The 20186-nt window shown below is 40.9% G+C and overlaps 2 protein-coding genes across 2 annotated transcripts; one reads left to right on the top strand and one right to left on the bottom strand.

Moving 5' to 3' along the window:
* The first annotated feature begins 1327 nt into the window (after nt 1-1327).
* LOC138894327 (uncharacterized) lies at nt 1328-1672 on the top strand. The gene has a single exon (XM_070179017.1). The coding sequence runs from the start codon at nt 1328-1330 to the stop codon at nt 1670-1672; it is 345 nt and encodes a 114-aa protein (XP_070035118.1).
* A 1263-nt stretch (nt 1673-2935) lies between these two features.
* LOC138894326 (uncharacterized) lies at nt 2936-5484 on the bottom strand. Its single transcript, XM_070179016.1, has 3 exons — nt 5263-5484; nt 3626-4369; nt 2936-3241 (listed from the first exon to the last, which is right to left on the bottom strand). The coding sequence occupies exons 1-3, from the start codon at nt 5482-5484 to the stop codon at nt 2936-2938; spliced, it is 1272 nt and encodes a 423-aa protein (XP_070035117.1).
* Between the last annotated feature and the right edge of the window lie 14702 nt (nt 5485-20186).

Here is a 20186-nt window from a genome sequence, read left to right as displayed (position 1 = left end):
GCTTCTAAGGAAGTAGTGTTGGTGTTGGTTTACGGATGGAGCTTCCAATGTAAAAGGGTCCAGTCTCGGGATAGTTCTAGTCACGCCCTCGGGATAAATCCTGAGGCAGGCTATTAAATTGCTCCATTAACTAACAATGAAGCTGAGTATGAGGCTTTGGTTGGAAGACTTGAACTGGCCCGGGGACTCGCCTCCGAGGTCATCGAGATAAAGTGTGATTCCCAGCTAGTAGTAGACCAAGTATACAGGATTTTTGACACAAAGGAAGAGCGCATGCAACAGTATTTGAACAAGTTCAGGCATCGCTTGCACGATTCAGAGAATGGTCGATCATACACATTCCAAGGAAAGAAAATGTGAAAACAGATGCATTGGCTACTTTGGGGTCATCTACGGAGATGAAAAGATCTGACTCTTGCACTGTCGTTCAACTCCTACATTTGGTATTGGATGTGGATGGTTACTGCGAAGTCAATTCAACCAACCTAGTCTCGGACTGGAAAAATGAATTCGTCGAATACCTTCGGCATGGATAAATTACCTGAAGACCCGAACGCTTCCCGGGCACTACGAACCAAAGTGCCTCGTTATTGTCTCGTGGATAGGAAGTTATACAGAAGATCGTACCAAGGACCATTGGCCCGGTGTCTGGGGGCCTCAGAGGCAAACTATGTAATGAGGGAAGTCCACGAAGGAATTTGCGGGAATCATTATGGTACAAATTTGTTAGTTCTAAAGTTGATTAGGGCAGGTTACTACTAGCCTCGGATGGAACAGGACGAAAAGACATTCGTTCAGAAGTGCAACAAATATTAACGCTATGCACAGTTAGTGCATCAACCAGTATAACTCTTGTATTCGGTGTTGTCCCTATGTCCATTCATGAAATGCAGAATGGACATAGTTTGTCCTCTGCCACCGGAACCCGGAAAGGTAAGATTTCCTTTATTTTTAACTAACTACTTCACTAAATGGGTTGAAACAATTCCTTACCAGAAGATTAGTGAGCGCGAAGTGGTCTACTTCATATGGGACCATATAATCTGCCGATTCGAAAAACTGAAAGAAATTGCTTGTGACAACGGGCCGCAGTTCATAGGTTCAAAAGTTAAAACAAATTTGGAAGATTTGAAAATTAAGAGGATTACATCCTCACTACCATCCAAGTGCTAACAGACAAGTGGAGTCAACAAATAAGGTTATTATCCAGAACCTTAAAAAGAAGCTAGAAGCTGCTAAAGGCAAATAGCCCAAAGAACTACTGGGTGTGCTATGGGCATACCGGACAACGATGAAATCAAGCACGGGATAAACACCTTTCTCTCTCATGTATGACGAGGAAGCTCTGATATCGGTGGAAGGAGGGGAGCTAACTTTAAGTTTTTCCCTAACAAACGAAGAAGCAAACAATGAAGTGTTGTTGGTGAGGCTGGATTTGCTTGATGAGCACATGTACTTATCGTATGTAAGGATGGTAGCTCAAAAGCAAAGGATGGAGAGATATTATAATAGCAGGGCCAATATCTGCTACTTCAAAGTAGGAGACTTGGTCTTGAGAAAGGTGACTCAGAGTACCCGGGAAGTCAATGCTGGGATGCTGGGACCAACATGGAAAGGCCCTTACCTGGTTTCAGTTATCATCGGTAAAGGCTCGTACGAGTTGGAAAATTAAGATGGAGTCAAATTATCCAGCAATTGGAATGTGACTCACCTCAAAAGATATTATTGCTGATGGATCCTACCCATACTGAAAGTATGTGTGCATTTTTTTCCCTTCGACAAGTTTTTGTCCCAATTGGATTTTTCTAGCAAGGCTTTTAACGAGGCAGCAACGGAAAGCATACTATGAAGGGAGTGTCATCGGCAAAAGAAAATACCTTTAGACGTCAAGGCGTTAAAATATTCAGATCGATGACAAACGGCTATATGGATGGCTAAATAATCTTTGGAAGGCAAAGCTTGTCATCGAACCAAAGACTATTTAACCATTCATGAGTTTTTTCCATCGATGAAGCAAGACTTCCAGTTTTTGAATTCGCATGCTCTGCATTTGAACATTTGGGGGAGAATAATATATTATACGGTACCAGGAGTGCCACTTAAATCGGGACTGCGAGAACCGGGATCAATGTTTCATCAGGATCGGGGACTGCATGATCAGCCCCATAGAAATAAGTTATACAAGATGGCCACATATATTGGCAGTTTTTACTTTAGTAAATCAATGCTTATGTACTTTTAAAGGTAGAAGGAACAAAATAAAGTCCTTTTATTTTTATCTTATTTCTTATCCAAATGATAAGCTAATTTTATCGTTTAGAAGTTAACAACAACTTCAAATGCTTATGCCGAAATGAACGGAAGATGTACTCTTCAAGAGCACCATAAACATAAGGGCCATATCTTATGAAATCCTCATAGTAAAGGGTTGATTCTGGAAGAATTTATTCCCGTAATCAAAAGCTATCATATAGCCGAAGTTGTAATCAATTAAACGCAAAAGGAATATATTTTGCACAATACTTAAGCAAAAATTCTTTATTTATTTATTTATCAAGTGCCAAACTCGGTGAAAGATTTTGCACAATTACAAAGTACAAAAAAAAGAAGGAAAATAAGAGAAAAACGGCTATGCATCATTGCCGTCGGACCCCAAAAGGAGAGAGGGATCTATGTTTTCCCCGGTAGAGGAAGGCGGATCCACGACCGGTTCGAGGCCTTCTTTTTCATCTTCATCTTCTTCAATCTCCCCTTCAGTTCCTGAGTACTCAGAACCAATACTCGAGGAGTCAGTTGCAGCAGGCCAAGCGAGAAGATTTTCACGAGCAGTTAGCTCCAATTCTCGGGACTTGACGATATAATCATCAATATCGACGATGTCCGATTTGACCTCTTCCAAGGTTTTCATCCTCATATGATATATAGCATAAGTCTTCTAATATACGAGAGAATCCTCTTGGTCCTGGAGCTTTGCTTGGAGTCTATCAATTTCGACCTGAATGTCGTCCCTTTCAGATCTCATGGCACTAAGGCGAGAGTCAAGCTCAACATTTGTAGTTGAGTAAATCTGGTTCTGATCCATGGCCCTCTTCAGCCTCTCCTTCATTCGGTCCCTCTTATCCTCAGCATCATTGGCCTCCTCGGTCTTAGAACTTAAGTCTGCCTTTAAATTATTGATCTGCTCTTCGGCAGCATTGGCCTCCTCGGTCTTAGAACTTAAATCTGCCTTCAAATTATTGATCTACTCCTCGAATTCAAACTCGCGCTAGGTAGCAGTAAGCACAGCGTCATGGAGCTCGGCCCACTTATCCTTAGCCTCTTGAAGTTGTTCGTGTAATTGAATAGCTTCTTGGTTGTGGGCTATTTTATCTTGTTCGCTTTACTGCAATCTGGTCTCAAACTCGCCCATCTCAGCAGCTTTTACTTCTAACACCGGGAGACATGCAACAAGTTGGTTCCTCTCGGCCAAAAGTTTATCCCGATCAGAAGCGAGTCCTTTCTTATCAAGGATAAATCTTTGCAGGCCCTCAAAATCAAGAAAGTTAGCTTGTAAACAAGAATATTAAAGTTAGGATTTCTATTGCAGCATGTAAGTAAATAAGATACGAGGAAACTAGTATGGTACATATATCGCTCCATGCATGGCATTTCTAATTAGGCACTCCTCAGAAAGGGAGCGTATTTTCTTCCAATATTTTTCCAAAGCCAACGGATTCAGATAATTTGCAAGTTCCTCCAGCTTGGATAAAAGATGGCACTCTTTCGAATCCGAAAGAGTGGCACTTCTCCTCCCTCGGGGATTTGGGGAAAATGATGAATATCCATGTCCCAAATTCTCGTGGTCGGGAGAATGAGGAGGAGAAGAATCTCTTTCTTGATCCTCTGTTGCCGGTGGAGAAGATGTAGTTGTTGCTAGTGGTGAAAGAGAAACAGGTGTCGATGGGCGTGAAGTTGTTGGTGTGGAAGGATGAGAAACAGTTGAGGTAGGAGAAGTGTTGGTTGTTATTTGCTTAATGGTTGGAGGCAGAAGAGGCTCGGGGTCCGAACTTCTTGGACTTGGAATAACAGCTGAGGCTGGGAAGCGAGAATCAACATTCTCGACCAGGTCCACTTCACTCCAAAGGGCTTCAACATCATCAGGCGATAGGTTTTGAAACTCTCCCGGTTGAGGATTCGGTTGAGTTGGTGAAGATCTTTTTCTCCTTTGAAGAGGAGCCTCTTCACCACTGGCTTCCCCTACGTCAACGAGGATCACTGTGGCCGGCTCAGACGGTATTTTCTTTACCCTTTTCTTTTGAGTCCCAGTCGAGAAGGGATGTTTTCTCTTCGGTTTTCTGTTCTTGGGTTGGGGACTCTGAGAGGAGGCACCCTAACCGAAAGCAGATCCGCGAGCTCTGCTTCTGGAAAAGGACCTTGCAACCCTTCTAGCCTTCTCAGGGTCCTCTAAAATGTCAATTTTGGGGCATACGACAAAGTCCCTCGGTAATCTTGAATCACATAAAAAATGGAGTATGCAACTTTTTCATGATATTACTTGCATTCGTACAAAGATAAAAGGAAAATGGACTTGGTTTACCATTGTTTTTGGCCTTCCACCGTATTTAGGGGCCATTTCCTTCCATAGGAAGAGTCGTGATTTCCATTATTCTTTGAACCCACTTGTCCAGGCCTTGAACCCATGATGGTTCCTATCGGATAGCTGAAACAAAGGAAACAATAAAACCAGCAACAACGGGAAGCAATCTTTTTACATGGAAAAGAAGTGAGTGGCCGAAATCTTACGAAAGCGATTCCACGACTCAGGAAAAGCTGGAGTTTTGGCCACGATGATGTCCCTGGTGGCAATGATGATGAATCATTCCATCCACCCACGATCATTGTCATGATCGAAGCTGGTGAGAAGAGCATGGTGTCCACACTTGCTAAAGTTTATTACTCCCCAACAAAAAAATTTGGGAGAGTAAAGGTTTATCATGTGCGCAAGGTTTAGGGTTTCCCCGGTCTCCGAGCATAGTTGACAAAGATAGGTCACCATATGCCATATAGAGGGGCCTACTTGTGCTAAGCAGACTGATACCGATGGAGAAACTTCAAAATTATTGGGTCGAGCCCTTCACTCGACCCCAGGGTAAATAGAGCCAAGGTAAAGGGATACGTATAGACATACATAAACTCCCTTGGATAAAGTAACCCACTCTATCATATACGGGGAAAGGACTCCAAGATTGGGACAGTTGCAGTCCTCCTTCATAGTTGGGATACCGGAAGGGCGAATGGAGGAAGGATACCTACTAACTGACCAAGTTCGTGAAGAGGCAGAAGAGACTTTCTCTTTAAAGTCGTTGGGGTGTTGAGATGATGTGGTATGATGGTGTTAACAGTGGGAGGTTCAGAATCAACTTCAACCTCCTTCTCCTTGTTTTTCTTTGGGCCTTCACCAAAGAGAAGACTAGTGTTTCCGAAGAAGTAAGTGAATAAAGCCATGGTAACAAAAATGTCAGTAAAACTTTTGCTAAGAAAGTTGAAGAAGATAGAAAAATTTCTAAGCAGATGCAAAGAGAAAGAAAGGCTTTTGAAAGTGGTAAAAATGAAGAAGTAAACATGTTGAGTAGCAAAGAAGTTATAGACGGCAAAAATTATGGTCATGATTACCTCGAAAATCGATAAAAATATTTGCTAAATCGTGGGGCAACACGTGTTTGGGGTATTAAATGCGAGAAGGTGTGCGTCTTTTCAAGCGTTAAAGACTATTCAGGAACTTTTCTGTCAAGGATGGAATCTTCACCAACTTCCCAGTAACACTAAGATATGTCACCGAAAAGTAGGGAGACTATCTATATAGGGTAAAATTAGTTTATAAAGGATGATAAAATGGTAACGAGACACGTGGAAACGAAGATAGGCAAAATCCAAGTTAGAGAAATCCTAATATCGGACACAACGAATGTAATAGTTATCGGGTAAATCCCTAAAAGAGCGTAGCCGATGTGAGAAGGTCAAGGGTTTGCTATCGAACAACATTCAATAAGGGAATATTCATTAGCATTAAATAAGCGACCGTTATAGAGAATATTAGCATTCATGGCCTTCCTGCTCACTTTGCTGCAAACAAGTTTCCAACACAACAGCCTCAGCAGCCTTAGTTTCCAATTCTGAGAGGCGAAAAACGGCTTGGTCCCGTTCAAGCAAAAGTTGATCCCGCTCTGAGCTAAATTCCTCTTTTTCCCTAATAAACCTTTGAAGGCCCTCGGGATCAAGAAATTTGGCCTACAAAGTGAGAAAAACAAACTCAGGATAGGTTTATACAAAAATTGTAGAAACAACAAAAGAAGTAAATAATATACCGTTGCGTCATTGTGCATGGCGTTGTTCAACAAGCACTCTCCCAAGAGAGCCTGAATCTTTTCACAATCCTTTTCTAAAGCCAAAGGTTTCAGGTAATTAGCAAGCTCCATCGGCCGGGATAGCAAGTTGCATCTAGTGGAGACCGAAAGAGTAACATTCCTCCTCCCTTGCGGATCTCTGGAGAGGGGAGCATAATTTTGCCCTAAATTCCCATGAACTGGGGACTTAGAAGAGGAACACTTCCTTCATGATCAAGTATGGCTGGTGGAGGTGATGTGGCAGCTACTGATGGAAGAATAGATGCGGATGAAGCAGTTATTGGTGTAGGTGAAGGTAGAGATGAAGCTGATAAGGTTAAAGAGTGAGAAGTAGCTACATAAAATGCAGTGCTAGTTGTTGGATGCTCGCCAACCAAAGACGGAAGGGACCCGGTGCTCAGGAAGCACTGGCACAACTATTGGGGCCCGAAGATGGGAGTTGATATTATCTACCAAATCAAATTCTCCCCAAAGTGCCGAAACATCGTCCTCGGTTGGTGTAACAATCTCAACGGGTCGAGCATCCTGTTGAGATGATGAGGATCATCGTCTTCTATGTATAGAAGCTCCCTCAACACTAGCTTCTTAATCATCATCGATCACCTCGATGTCTACGACCGGCCCGGAAGGAGGGCTAGTTATCATCACTACCGGAGATGACTTGGGGGCAGCAGTCTTCGCCCTCTTATTCTTTTACCCGGTCGTGGAGGAGAGTCTTATTTTTGGTTGTTTGTCCTCCGGTCGGGGACTCTGTAATGATATACTTGTACCCGAAGCAGGCCTTGAGATACTTGTTCGAGTAAGTGCCTCCTGAAGAAGCCTCGCCGCATTAGCAGGATCAACCAAGATGTCCTCCTCGGGGACAACAACAGAGCCCCCACGTAGACCTTATTTCACAGACAATATGAAAAATTGAAACACTGTGAGTTTGATTTACCATAATTTTTGGCTTTCCACCCGTATTTAGGGGACAGTTCTTTCCACAAGCAAGTTTCAGGTGTTGTAACATCCAAGATATTTTGGATCCACCAGTCCAAACCTTCAACCGCTGGTGGGATCCATAGGGTTATTGAAATAGACGAATGATGGAGGATCAATACTCGTATAGAAGAATATTTAATAAAAGAAATATTAAACAAAGAGCTTACGAGTGCGATTCCAAGCGGCCGGAAAGGATGAAGGTGTTGCCTGAATGATATCATTGGTGGCAACTGCAACAAACCATTCCATCTATCCACGGTCATTGTCGTCATCCATGCTAGACAACAGAGCATGGTGTCCACGCTTGTAGAGGTCTATCATTCCCCCGCAGAAGATCTTGGGAGAATCGAGATTCATCATATGAGCTAAAATTTGCTCTTCTCCCATCTCCTGGCACAAACATCAAAGGCAAGCAACCGCCCTCCACACAGAAGGACTTACTTGTGTCAAACACACTTGGTAGCGGAGGCCAAACTCCGCAATAACGGAGTCAAGCTCTCCACTCAAAGAGAACGCACCCAAAGTAAAGGGATACGTGTAAAAATATGTAAAACATTCCTTGGGTAGGGTCACCCAGTCTGATAGATCAGGAGCAACAAAATCCAAATCATGACAGCGGCAGGCTTCCTTCACAAAATGAATGCTAGAAGGACGGATGGAAGAAGGATACCTACTGACAGCCCATGTACGAGAGTTAATAGTAGGAATTTCTCTTCGGAGTCTTTTGTGGTAACAAGACTTCTAGGGATAATGGAGCCCACTGTTGGAGGATCAGAATCCTCGACCTTGTTCTTTTTCTTTGAAAAACTTGTACGCTTTGAGGAAGAAGCCATTGTATGGAAGAAAGAAAAGGTTTTTGCTTGAAGAGAATTAGAGAAAAGATGAAGAGCAGGATGCAAGTTGAATAAGAGAAGCTTGTAAAATTATGAAGTATAGGGGAGAAGGTTGATGCGTATAAGTAAAAGTTTAGGCAACTAAATTCATGGCCATGATTATCTCAAGAATCTACAAAAGTTATGCTGAATCGTGGGATGACACGTGTTCGGGGCGTTAAATGCTGAGAGACGTGCGTTTAATCATTACTCGACTTGCGTGCGCAGTCCGTAAAATTTAATGATTAACTCTGTATTATAAGACCTCAAAAAGCACTATTTATCATTACTCTACTTGCGTGCTCAGTCCGTAAAATTTTTCGGAAAGTTTTTATGCGAAAAATGAATTAAAATGTGAATTAGAGCTTTAAAACTCAACTAAGTTGACCTTGGTCAATATTTTTAGCAAACGGACTCAAATCAGTATTTTGACAGTTTCGGTAGGTCTGTATCGTGATTTGGGACTTGGGCGTATGCCCGGAATAAAATTCTGAGGTCCCTAACCCGAGATATTGAATTTTGAAGAAACAAATTAAACGTTTAATAGTGACCGAATGTCGAATTATGTGCAAATGACCCTGTAATAGAATTTTGATCATTCAAACAGCTCCGTATGGTGATTTTGGACTTAGGAGCATGATCGGAATTTTTTTTAGAAATCCGTAGAGAAACTAGGCTTGAAATAGCTAAAATAGGAATTTAAGTTTGGAAGTTTGACCGAGGAGTTGACTTTTTGATATCGAGGTCAGAATCCAGTTCTGAAAATTTTAACAGCTCTGTTATGTCATTTATGACTTGCATGAAATATTTGAGGTCAATCAGACTTGATTTGATATGTTCCGGTGTCGTTTGTAGAAATTGAAAGTTTCAAAGTTTGTTAGGATTGAATCTATATGTGATTCGTGTTTAAATGTTGTTAGATGTAATTTGAAGACTTGGCTAAGTTCGTATGATGTATTAGGACTTGTTGGTATATTTGGTTGAGGTCCCGAGGGGCTCGGGCGTGTTCCGGATGGTTAACGGATCATTTTTGGCCTTGGTGAGATGGCTGATATCTGCTGCTGCAATTTTTCTGGTTTCCTATTTCGCGTTCGCGAAGAGTGTTCTAGGCTGGTGAGATTTTTGTTCTACGCTTTCGCGGAGGAGAGGACGCGAACGTGAAGGGTAGGGCAGTGTGTGCATCGCGAACGCGTGAGTGGTGTCGCGTTCGCGAAGGAGACTGAGGCAGTTGGGAACCCCAGTCTTTTGTTCTACGCGTTCGCGAGGTAAGGGACGTGTTCGCGAAGGTATAAGTTGGCAAAGCTTCGCGTTCGCGAAGCGTTGGTCGCATTCTTGAAGAGGAAAGTTGGGCAGCACATTTTTGTACTTCGCGAAAGCGAGATAGGGGTCGCGTTCGCGAAAAAGAAACCACTGGACATATTGTTTACGTTCAGAAAATCAGATTGAGGCGAATTTTGGAAGATTTTTAGAGAAAACATCGGGGTAAGTGTTCTTAACTCAATCTTGGTTAGATTACCCGAATTCATCACTGTTTTTAATATTTAATTGGTGATTTAAGTTGAAAAATTTTGAAAAACCCTCATGGATATATTTGAGGATTTGAGGGTCGAATTGATATTGGAATTTAGTCATTTTGGCGTGATTGAATGGTAGACTCGCGATTGAATGTGCGTTCATATTTCGTAACATTCGCCGGATTCCGAGACGTGAGCCACACGGGCTATTTTTGAGTTAATTTCGGATTTTTATTGAAAAATGTAGTTTTCTTATAGAATTAATTCTATAATTTTTGTTGAATGTATCGAATTAATTATAACTAGATACGAGTCGACCGGAATCGGAAAATCGAGGAAAAAACATACTACTTGGTTAAATTGGAGCAAGTCGAGATAAGTTATTTGTCAAACCTTCTGTGGGGGAAATTTCCCCTATGATTGGAATTAATTATAATGTGATGAAAGTCGTGTACACGAGGTGTCGAGTGTGTACACGGACTAAATGTGAAGGATTATGTGTTCAAATTATGAAGATCATTGTTGCATATTAATTAAATTATTAAATCTTGTTATATTCTCCATCTTTGATTTGATTTGTATACTTTAAATTTGCTTGACCTTTTCCTGCTAATTGTTTTACCTGTTTGGTTGAAAATTGGTTTCTTTTATTCTGTGCATTATTTGAAATTGATTTTCTTTAAATTAAATATTATTAATATGAAGTATTTGACATTTTAAATTTGGTATTGAAGCAACGTATTAAAGATTTTGAAATATTATTTTGCTAAATTATTTATTCCTGAATATTTTTGTAAGATTTTTATACTCATTGTGATGGTGCCGTGAGCTCTTTATTGTGAAAAATTATTGTTGTTGATTTACTTTGGCAAATTGAAATATTTGGGCACTTGAAGTACAAATTGTGATATGTTGTGATATTGATACGCATGCGGTGGTATAAGGTCTGGGTAATGAAACGCATGCGGTGAGATAAGGGTGGCTTGATACGCGTGGCTAGTAGAGGGAACTACAAGAAGTCCTGCGGTGTGATAAGGATGGCTAAAACGTGGGATGCTATTTCAGGAAAAAATATTTTTTTTAAAATAAATTGTGAAGGCTCCCATGGTGAGACAAGAAAATGAGATATTGTGAATTTAATTATGATTTGAGACTACGAGGCGGTACCTCGGTAGTGCCCTTGTTGATATTGATTTATGGCCATAGTTGCCTTTGATTTTTATTGTGATTTTTCTTAAAGTTGAAAAGACATTCTATTTTGTTTTCACGAGGTATTTATTTGCCATTATTTGGTGTAATTAAATGTGACATACTACTTGATTCATTTCCATTATCATTTTATATTATTAAATTGTTTAAACATTTTTCCACGTCATTATCTATTCTCCAGTAGGGCCTGACCTGACCTCGTCACTGCTCTACCGAGGTTAGGCTTGGCACTTACTGGGTACCGTTGTGGTGTACTCATACTACGCTTCTGCACATCTTTTTGTGCAGATCCAGGTATATCTTACCAGTCTAGACATCAGTGAGTTACCTACGCACGGAGATTTCGAGGTATATCTGCCAGCGTCCGCAGACTCCGGAGTCCCCTTCTATCATTTTTATGTTGTTTCCTTATTTTTCTTTAGACCTTGATACATAGAGACATTGAGAATAAATTTTTAGAAGCTTGTGACTTATTTCTATCAGGTTTTGGGAGTTATAATTATTTGAATTGTGGTTTATTTATTTCAGATATTTATGATTATTCCGCATTGATAGGGTTACCTAGTCAGAGGCCGAGGAAGACCACATGGTGCAGCCAGAGCACCTGCACGAGCTGCTGCACCAGAGCCACCAGTAGCTCCAGTTGGAGAACAGGATCCTGAGACGCCTGTTACTACTCTTGCACTTCAGGAGACTCTTGCCCAACTTTTGAGCATGTTTGGCTCTTTAGCTCAAGCAGGATTAATTCCACTTCCTCCTGCCACATCCCAGGCTTGGGGAGGAGCGCAGACTCTCGCCGCCCATACTCCAGAGCCACGGGCCCAAGTTGACCATGCCCCAGAGGTTATACCAGTGCAGTCAGTTATCCCAGTTCGGCCTGAGATTAGGACAACAGTTTCAGAGGGGGAGCAGCTCAGGCTCGAGAGGTCTAAGAAGTACCACCCTCCTAATTTCAGCGGTTTAGCTTCAGAGGATGCTCAGGGTTTTCTAGAGGAATGTCACGTATTTTTTGTACTATGGGTATTGTGGATTCCAGTGGGGTTTCTTTCATGGCATTCCAGTTTAGAGGAGCAGCCAACCAGTGGTGGCGGGCATATGAGTTGGATAGTCCGGCTGAGGTAGCTTCACTTACTTGGACTCAATTTTTAGATATGTTCTTAAGGAAGTATGTTCCTCAGAGTCTTAGAGATTCATGGCGCGCAGAGTTTGAGCAGCTGCACCAGGGTTCTATGACCGTGTCAGAGTATGCGGTCTGATTCAGTGATTTGGCTAGGCATGCACCAGCCTTAGTTGCTACTGTTCGAGAGGGAGTTCGCAGATTTATTGAGGGTCTCCACCCTAGTATCAGATACAGTATGGCCCAAGAGCTAGAGATGGATATCACATACCAACAGGTGGTGTCAATTACTAGGAGATTGGAAGGTATGCAGACTCGGGAGAAGGAAGAGAGAGAAGCTTAGAGACCCCGAGATTATGGCACATATAATAATTCTCGTGCCCCAGTTACAGCCCATCATGGTAGAGGTTATGTGAGCCGTCCTATTCATTCACCACTTCCAGCTTCCAGTGGTATTCCGACTACTCCCAGACCTCAGGTTCCATATTATGCACCGCTAGTGTCTTCTGTACCTCCGGTGCGGGGTGCTTTCAATGGGCAGTCTAGTCGATCAGGCCTGAGCCAGTCCCAGCAGCCACGTACTCCGAGGGCTTGTTTTGAGTGTGGTGAAACTCGTCATATTATGAGGGATTGCCCCATACTTAGGAGGGGTGCAGCTCCACGGATTTCAGGGTTCCAAGGTATTCTCTAAAATTTACTTGCATTCAGGCTATCATCAGTTGAAGATTCGGGAGCCAGATATCCCCGAAGACTACTTTCAGGATTCGGTACGGTCATTACGAGTTCCTTGTGATGTCTTTTGGGCTGACCAACAACCCAGCAGCATTTATGCACTTAATGAATAGTGTATTTCAGCCCTATCTTGATTCTTTCGTCATTGTGTTTATTGACGACATTCTGGTGTATTCCCGGAGTCGGGAAGATCATGAACAACACCTGAGGACTATGCTTCAGATTTTGAGAGGAAAGAAGTTATATGCAAAATTCTCAAAGTATGAATTCTGGCTTGATTCGGTGGGATTTTTGGGTCATATAGTTTCATGCGAGGGGATCAAGGTAGATCCGAAGAAGATTGAAGCAGTGCAGAATTGGTCCAGACCATCCTCAGTTACGGAAATCCGAAGTTTTCTTGGTTTGGCAGGGTATTATCGTCGATTTGTAAAGGGTTTCTCTTCTATTATTGCATCTATGATCAAATTAACCCAGAAGGGTGCTCCATTCAGGTGGACCGAGGAATGTGAGGAGAGCTTTCAAAAGCTCAAGACAGTTTTGACTACAGCCCCAGTATTGGTATTACCTACAGGTATAGGGTCTTATACTGTGTATTGTGACACATCGCGTATTGGTCTCGGCACAGTGTTGATGCAAGATAATAGGGTGATTGCCTACGCGTCCAGACAGTTAAAGATGCATGAGAAGAATTATCATGTACATGACCTGGAGTTAGCAGCTATTGTTCATGCCTTAAAACTTTGGCGGCATTATTTGTACGGTGTCTATTATGAGGTTTACACCAATCACCGGAGTCTACAGCATGTGTATAAATAGAAGGATCTTTATTTGCGGCAGCGGAGATGGTTGGAGTTGCTTAAGGATTATGATATCACCATTCTCTATCATCATGGGAAGGTCAATGTAGTGGCCGATGCCTTGAGTCGTAAGGTGGAGAGTTTGGGCAGCTTAGCATATTTACCGGTAGCAGAGAGGCCTTTAGCCTTGGATGATCAGGCCTTAGCCAACCAGTTTGTCAGGTTGGATGTTTCCGAGCCGAGCCGAGTTTTGGCTTGTATGGTTTCTCAGTCTTCTCTTTATGATCGTATCAGGGAGCATCAGTATGATGACCCTCATTTGCTTGTCCTTAAGGATACAGTTCAGCACGGTGATGCCAAGGAAGTCACTATTGGAGATGACGGTGTACTACGGATGCAGGGCAGGCTCTGTGTACCCAATGTAGATGGCTTGCGTGAGTTGATTCTCCAGGAGGCTGACAGTTTGCGGTACTCCATTCATCCAGGTGCTGCAAAGATATATCAGGACTTGAGACAGCACTATTGGTGGAGGCGGATGAAGAAATACATAGTGGGGTATGTATCTCGGTGACTAAATTGTCAACAGGTGAAATATGAGCATCAGCGACCGGGTGGATTACTTTAGAAGTTAGAGATTCCAGAATGGAAATGGGAGTGGATCACTATGAATTTTGTTGTTGGGCTCCCACGGACTCAGCGAAAATTTGATACAGTTTGGGTGATTGTGGATAGGCTGACCAAATCAGCTCATTTCATTCCTGTGATTACTATTTACTCTTCAGAGCAGTTGGCTCAGGTATATATTCGCGAGATTGTAAGACTTCACAGTGTACCAGTATCTATCATCTCTGACCGGGGTACACAGTTTACCTCACGGTTTTGGAGGGCGGTACAGCGTGAGTTGGGTACTCGGGTAGAGTTGAGTACAACATTTCACCCTCAGACGGACGGGCAGTCCAAATGCAATATTCAGATACTGAAGGATATGTTTCGTGCGTGTGTGATAGATTTTGGGGGTGCTTGGGATCAATTCTTACCACTTGCGGGGTTTGCTTACAACAACAGTTATCAGTCGAGCATTCAGATGGCTCCGTATGAGGCCTTGTATGGTAGGCCATGCCGGTTTCCAGTGGGTTGGTTCGAACCGGGCGAGGCTAGGCTATTGGATACAAACTTGGTTCAGGACGCCTTGGAAAAGGTTAAGTTAATTCAGGATCGACTTCGTACAGCCCAATCCAGACAAAAGAGTTATGCGGATCGAAAGGTTCGTGATGTTGCATTCATGGTTGGTGAGCGGGCATTGCTCTGGGTTTCGCCTATGAAGGGTGTGATAAGGTTCGGGAAGAAGGGCAAGTTGAGCCCTAGGTATATTGGGCCTTTTGAGATTCTTGAGAGAGTTGGAGATGTGGCTTATAGAGTTGCACTACCACCTAGTCTTTCTGCGGTTCATCCGGTATTCCATATTTTCATGCTTCGAAAATATCACGACGATCCGTCTCATATGTTAGACTTCAGTTCGGTTCAGTTGGACAAGGATTTATCTTATGTTGAGGAACCAATGGCCATTTTGGATAGGCGGGTTCGAAAGCTGAGGTCAAAGAACATTGCTTCCATGAAGGTTCAGTGGAGGGGTCATCCAGTCTAAGAGGCAACTTCGGAGACCGAGTATGATATGCACTCCTGTTATCCACACTTATTCACTAGCTGAGGTACTTTTTATAACTCCGTTTGAAGACGAACGTTTGTTTTAGAGGTGGAGAATGTGATGACCCAAAATGTCATCTTTAAATTTTAATGATTAATTCTATGTTCTAAGACCTCGAAAAGCACTATTTAACATTACTCGACTTGCGTGCGCATTCCGTAAAATTTTTCGGAAAGTTTTTATGCGAAAAATGAATTAAAATGTGAATTAGAGCTTTAAAACTCAACTAAGTTGACCTTGGTCAACATTTTTAGCAAACGAACTCGGATCAGTGTTTTGATAGTTTCGGTAGGTCCGTATCGTGATTTAAGACTTGGGCGTATGCCCGGAATAAAATTCCGAGGTCCCTAGCCCGAGATATGGAATTTTGAAGAAAAAATTAAAAGTTTAAATTCAAATAATGACGGATGTCGAATTATATGCAAATGACCCCGAAATAGAATTTTGATAATTCCAACAGCTTTGTATGGTGATTTTGGATTTAGGAGCGTGATCGAAATTTTATTTGGAAGTCCGTAGTGAAATTAGGCTTGAAATGACTAAAATAGGAATTTAAGTTTAGAAGTTTGACCGGGGAGTTGGCTTTTGATATTGGGGTCGGAATCTAGTTCTGAAAATTTTAACAGCTATGTTATGTTATTTATGACTTGTATGTAAAATTTGAGGTCAATCGGACTTGATTTGATATGTTCTCGCATAGTGTGTAACAATTAAAAATTTTAAAGTTTATTAGGCTTGAATCTATGTGTGATTCGTGTTTTAATTATTGTTGGATGTGATTTGAAGACTCGACTAAGTTTGTATAATGTATTAGGACTTGCTGGTATATTTGGTTGAGGTCCCGAGGGGCTCGGGCGTGTTCCGGATGGTTAACGGATCATTTTTGGCCTTGGTGAGATGGCTGATATCTGTTGCTGCAATTTTTCTGGTTTCCTCTTTTGCATTCGCGAAAGGATCCTCGCGTTCGCGAAGAGTGTTCTGGGCTGGTGAGATTTTTGTTCTACGCGTTCGTGGAGGAGAGGACGCGAACGCGAAGGGTAGGGCAGTGTGTGCATCGCGAACGCGTGAGTGGCGTCGCGTTCGCGAAGGAGAGTGAGGCAGTTGTAAACCCCAGTCTTTTGTTCTACGCGTTCGCAAGATAAGGGACGCATTCGCAAAGGTCTGTGTTTGCAAAGCTTCGCGTTCGCGAAGCGTTGGTCGCGTTCGCGAAGAGGAAAATTTGGCAGCACATTTTTGTGCTTCGCGAATGCGAGACAAGGGTCGCGTTCGCGAAGAAGAAATTAATGGACAGAATGTTTAAGTTCAAAAAATGGATTTTTCATTTTTAACGATTTGGAGCTCGGATTGAGGCGATTTTTGGGAGATTTTCAGAGAAAATATCAGGGTAAGTGTTCTAAACTCAATCTTGGGTAGATTACCCAAATCCATCACTGTTTTTAACATTTAATTAGTGATTTAAGTTGAAATTTTTTGAAAACCCCTCATGGATATATTTGAGGATTTGAGCGTCGAATTGTTATTGAAATTTAGTCATTTTGGTATGGTTAGACTCGCGATTGAATGGGCGTTCATATTTCGTAACTTTCGCCGGAATCCGAGACGTAGGTCCCACGGGCCATTTTTGAGTTAATTTCGGATATTTATTGAAAAATATAGTATTTTCTTATAGAATTAATTCTATAATTTTTTTTGACTTTATCGAATTAATTATGACTAGATACGAGTCGACCGGAATAGAAAAATCGAGGAAAAAGCATACTACTTGGTTAAATTGGAGCAAGTCGAGGTAAGTGATTTGTCTAACCTTGTGTGGGGAAAAGTTTTCCTAGGATTGAAATTAATTGTAATGTGATGAAAGTCGTGTACACGAGGTGACGAGTGTGTACACGGTCTAAATGTGAAGGATTATGTGTTTAAACTATGAAGATCATTGTTTCATATTAATTAAATTATTAAATCTTGTTATATTCTCCATCATTGATTTGATTTGTATACTTTAAATTTGTTTGATCTTTTCCTACTAATTGTTTTACCTGTTTGGTTGAAACTTGATTTCTTTTATTCTGTGCATTATTTGAAATTGATTTTCTTTAAATTAAATATTATTAATATGAAGTATTTGACATTTTAAATTTGGTATTGAAGCAACGTATTAAAGATTTTAAAATATTATTTTGCTAAATTATTTATTCATGAATATTTTTGTAAGATTTTTGTACTCATTGTGATGGAACCTGGGCTCTTTATTGTGGAAAAATATTATTGTTGATTTACTTTGGCAAATTAAAATATTTGGGCACTTGAGGTACAAATTGTGATATGTTGTGATATTGATACGCATGTGGTGGTATAAGGTCTGGGTATTGAAACGCATGCGGTGAGATAAGGGTGGCTTGATACGCGTGGCTAGTAAGGGGAACTACTAGAAGTCATGCGGTGTGATGAGGATGGCTAAAACGCGGGATGCTATTTCGGGGAAAAAATATTTTCTGTAAAATAAATTGTAAAGGCTCCCGCGGTGAGATATTGTGAATTTAATTATGATTTGGGACTACGAGACGGTACCTCGGTAGTACCCTTGTTGATATTGATTTATGGCCGTAGTTGCCTATGATTTTTATTGTGATTTTTCTTAAAGTTGAAAAGAAATTTTGTTTTGTTTCCACGAGGTATTTATTTGCCATTATTTTGTGTAATTAAATGTGACATACTACTTGATTTATTTTCATAATCATTTTATCTTATTAAATTGTTTATACATTTTTCCATGTCATTATCTATTCTCCAGTAGGGTCTGACCTGATCTCGTCACTACTCTACCGAGGTTAGGCTTGGCACTTACTGGGTACCGTTGTGGTGTACTCATACTACGCTTCTGCACATCTTTTTGTGCAGATCCAGGTACATCTTACCAGTCTAGACGTTAGTGAGTTACCTGCGCACGGAGACTTCGAGGTATATCTGCCAGTGTCCGCAGACTGCGGAGTCCCCTTCTATCATTTTTTATATTATTTTCTTATTTTTCTTTAGACCTTGATACATAGAGACATTGAGAATAAATTTTTAGAAGCTTGTGACTTATTTCTACCGGGTTTTGGGAGTTCTAATTATTTGAATTGTGGTTTATTTATTTCAGATATTTATGATTATTCCGCATTGATAGGCTTACCTGGTCTTAGAGACTATGTGTCATCACGACCTCCTACGAAGGGAATTTGGGGTCGTGACAGAGTTATAGTAATTCCCGCCAAAAGAGTATTTCTACCAACTTTCGGTAACACAAAATTGTGTCACCAGAAAGCATGATGATTATCTGTATAGGATAAAATATGCTATGACACGTGGCCGCCCAAAAGAGGGACACGTGAAACCCAAGACGGGGGATGGCCAAGACCGAAGACAACTGTTTCGTTTGTCACCGGAAAGAATAACGCTCATAAAGATGTGATGAATACTCTTTACCCGGTAGCATTTAATAGAGAATATTCCGTGGCATTAAGAACGATTGCCCGTTATAGGAAATTTGGCATTTATGTTCACCGTTACATCTTTATCAATGACCATCATAATTGACATTAAAGAGGGGCACGATCCTAGAACCTCCTTCCCTAGACGTAGCTATAAATAGTGAGCTCAATTATCATTGTAGAAGGAAAATTTTCTGACAAACTCATGCAACATTCTATTCAACGCTTAATACAATCTTATCTTCTTGCTTTTTGATTTTATTGTTGTTGTGCCCGGAAACCCTATTTTCGGAACTGCTATTTCTGTTATTTGGTCCCAATCTCAAAGCTAAGCATTGCATAATTCTTCAATTATTTTATTATTTTAGGATCAAATTAATTCACTTGTCTAGAAACTACGTATAAATTCAAGTGTATCGTTTTACGGGTAAACAATTACTCGTTTATATAATCTGAAACTGTGTGTCTGTAATGTGAAGCTGAGTTCAATAGCAGAGCCCTAAGGCACCGCCACAAAGAGAGACATTTATATTTATATTTTGTACAAATTAGAAAAGGTCGTAATTTGCTAAAGATATGGACACGTCAAATTGTAAATTTATCTCGTGTCTTAACCAATCTACTCAAGATTCCATTGGTGCAATCGTCTGGTAAATCTGATTTGTTTTGTAATTTAATTCATAACTTTCATTTGGATATATATTGATTTAAGATTGTATGAGAAAGGGGCAGTAGCAGGATAGTTATTTCGGGTAGAAAGAACAAGTAAAAGAGAAGCGCGGTACCTGACACCGGCTCCACGTTTCTCAGTAGGTCTCTTTAATGTGGACGGGAAGATTCAGTCAATGTGTGGAGATGTAATAAACAATTTCAAGTCAACTCGCTTTGACGGATTCTCAATTTATTGCCAAAACAAAAAATAAGTCGTGTGAACGTTTGACCTCCCGTAGCTCCAACTTTTTGTTCGTTATTTGAAGTATCACAATAAACAAAAAAATTATACTAATTCTACCTAGGTAATTTCACTTTATTCCATGTCGGACTACTCTTATAAATACAAAAAAGAAATTTATATTAAATTATTTGCTACCTAGTTGATTTTCCTATCTTTCATTGTTCAATTAAGCGTCTCTTCCAAAGAAAAAAAAAAGAATAGCATGGTTTTGATCAACTAAAAGGCACAACTGATGAGCTTTAAATTTTTTCTTTTTCAGGCTTTAATACGCCCTTCTGTTAAAACATCGTTTTGATCAACTAATTCTTGCAAAGACATTCTACCTAATTTTACGTTTTAGAACGGGCATTTCTCAATCGTATGATTAAAGGAAGTTGATAGTCCTGGCATAGTGCTCTTCTTCTTTTTTGGCAAACAATTTAAATAACTTTTACACATTTAATACATACAAGTT

Source organism: Nicotiana tomentosiformis, chromosome 6 (genome assembly GCF_000390325.3).
Source record: "Nicotiana tomentosiformis chromosome 6, ASM39032v3, whole genome shotgun sequence".
In the NCBI taxonomy this organism is placed as follows: Eukaryota; Viridiplantae; Streptophyta; class Magnoliopsida; order Solanales; family Solanaceae; genus Nicotiana; species Nicotiana tomentosiformis.
The sequence above is the reverse complement of the archived record's forward strand: the minus strand, read 5'-3'. Positions and strand labels throughout refer to the sequence as shown.

Coding starts and splice junctions, on each gene's coding strand:
- LOC138894327 (XM_070179017.1), top strand. CDS start 1,328: ATGTATGACGAGGAAGCTCTGATATCGGTGGAAGGAGGGGAGCTAACT.
- LOC138894326 (XM_070179016.1), bottom strand. CDS start 5,484: ATGGCTTTATTCACTTACTTCTTCGGAAACACTAGTCTTCTCTTTGGT. Junction 4,370..5,262: donor TTCCTCCATTCGCCCTTCCG/GTATCCCAACTA, acceptor GCTTTCGGTTAG/GGTGCCTCCTCTCAGAGTCC. Junction 3,242..3,625: donor CCATGCATGGAGCGATATAT/GTACCATACTAG, acceptor TTCGAGGAGTAG/ATCAATAATTTGAAGGCAGA.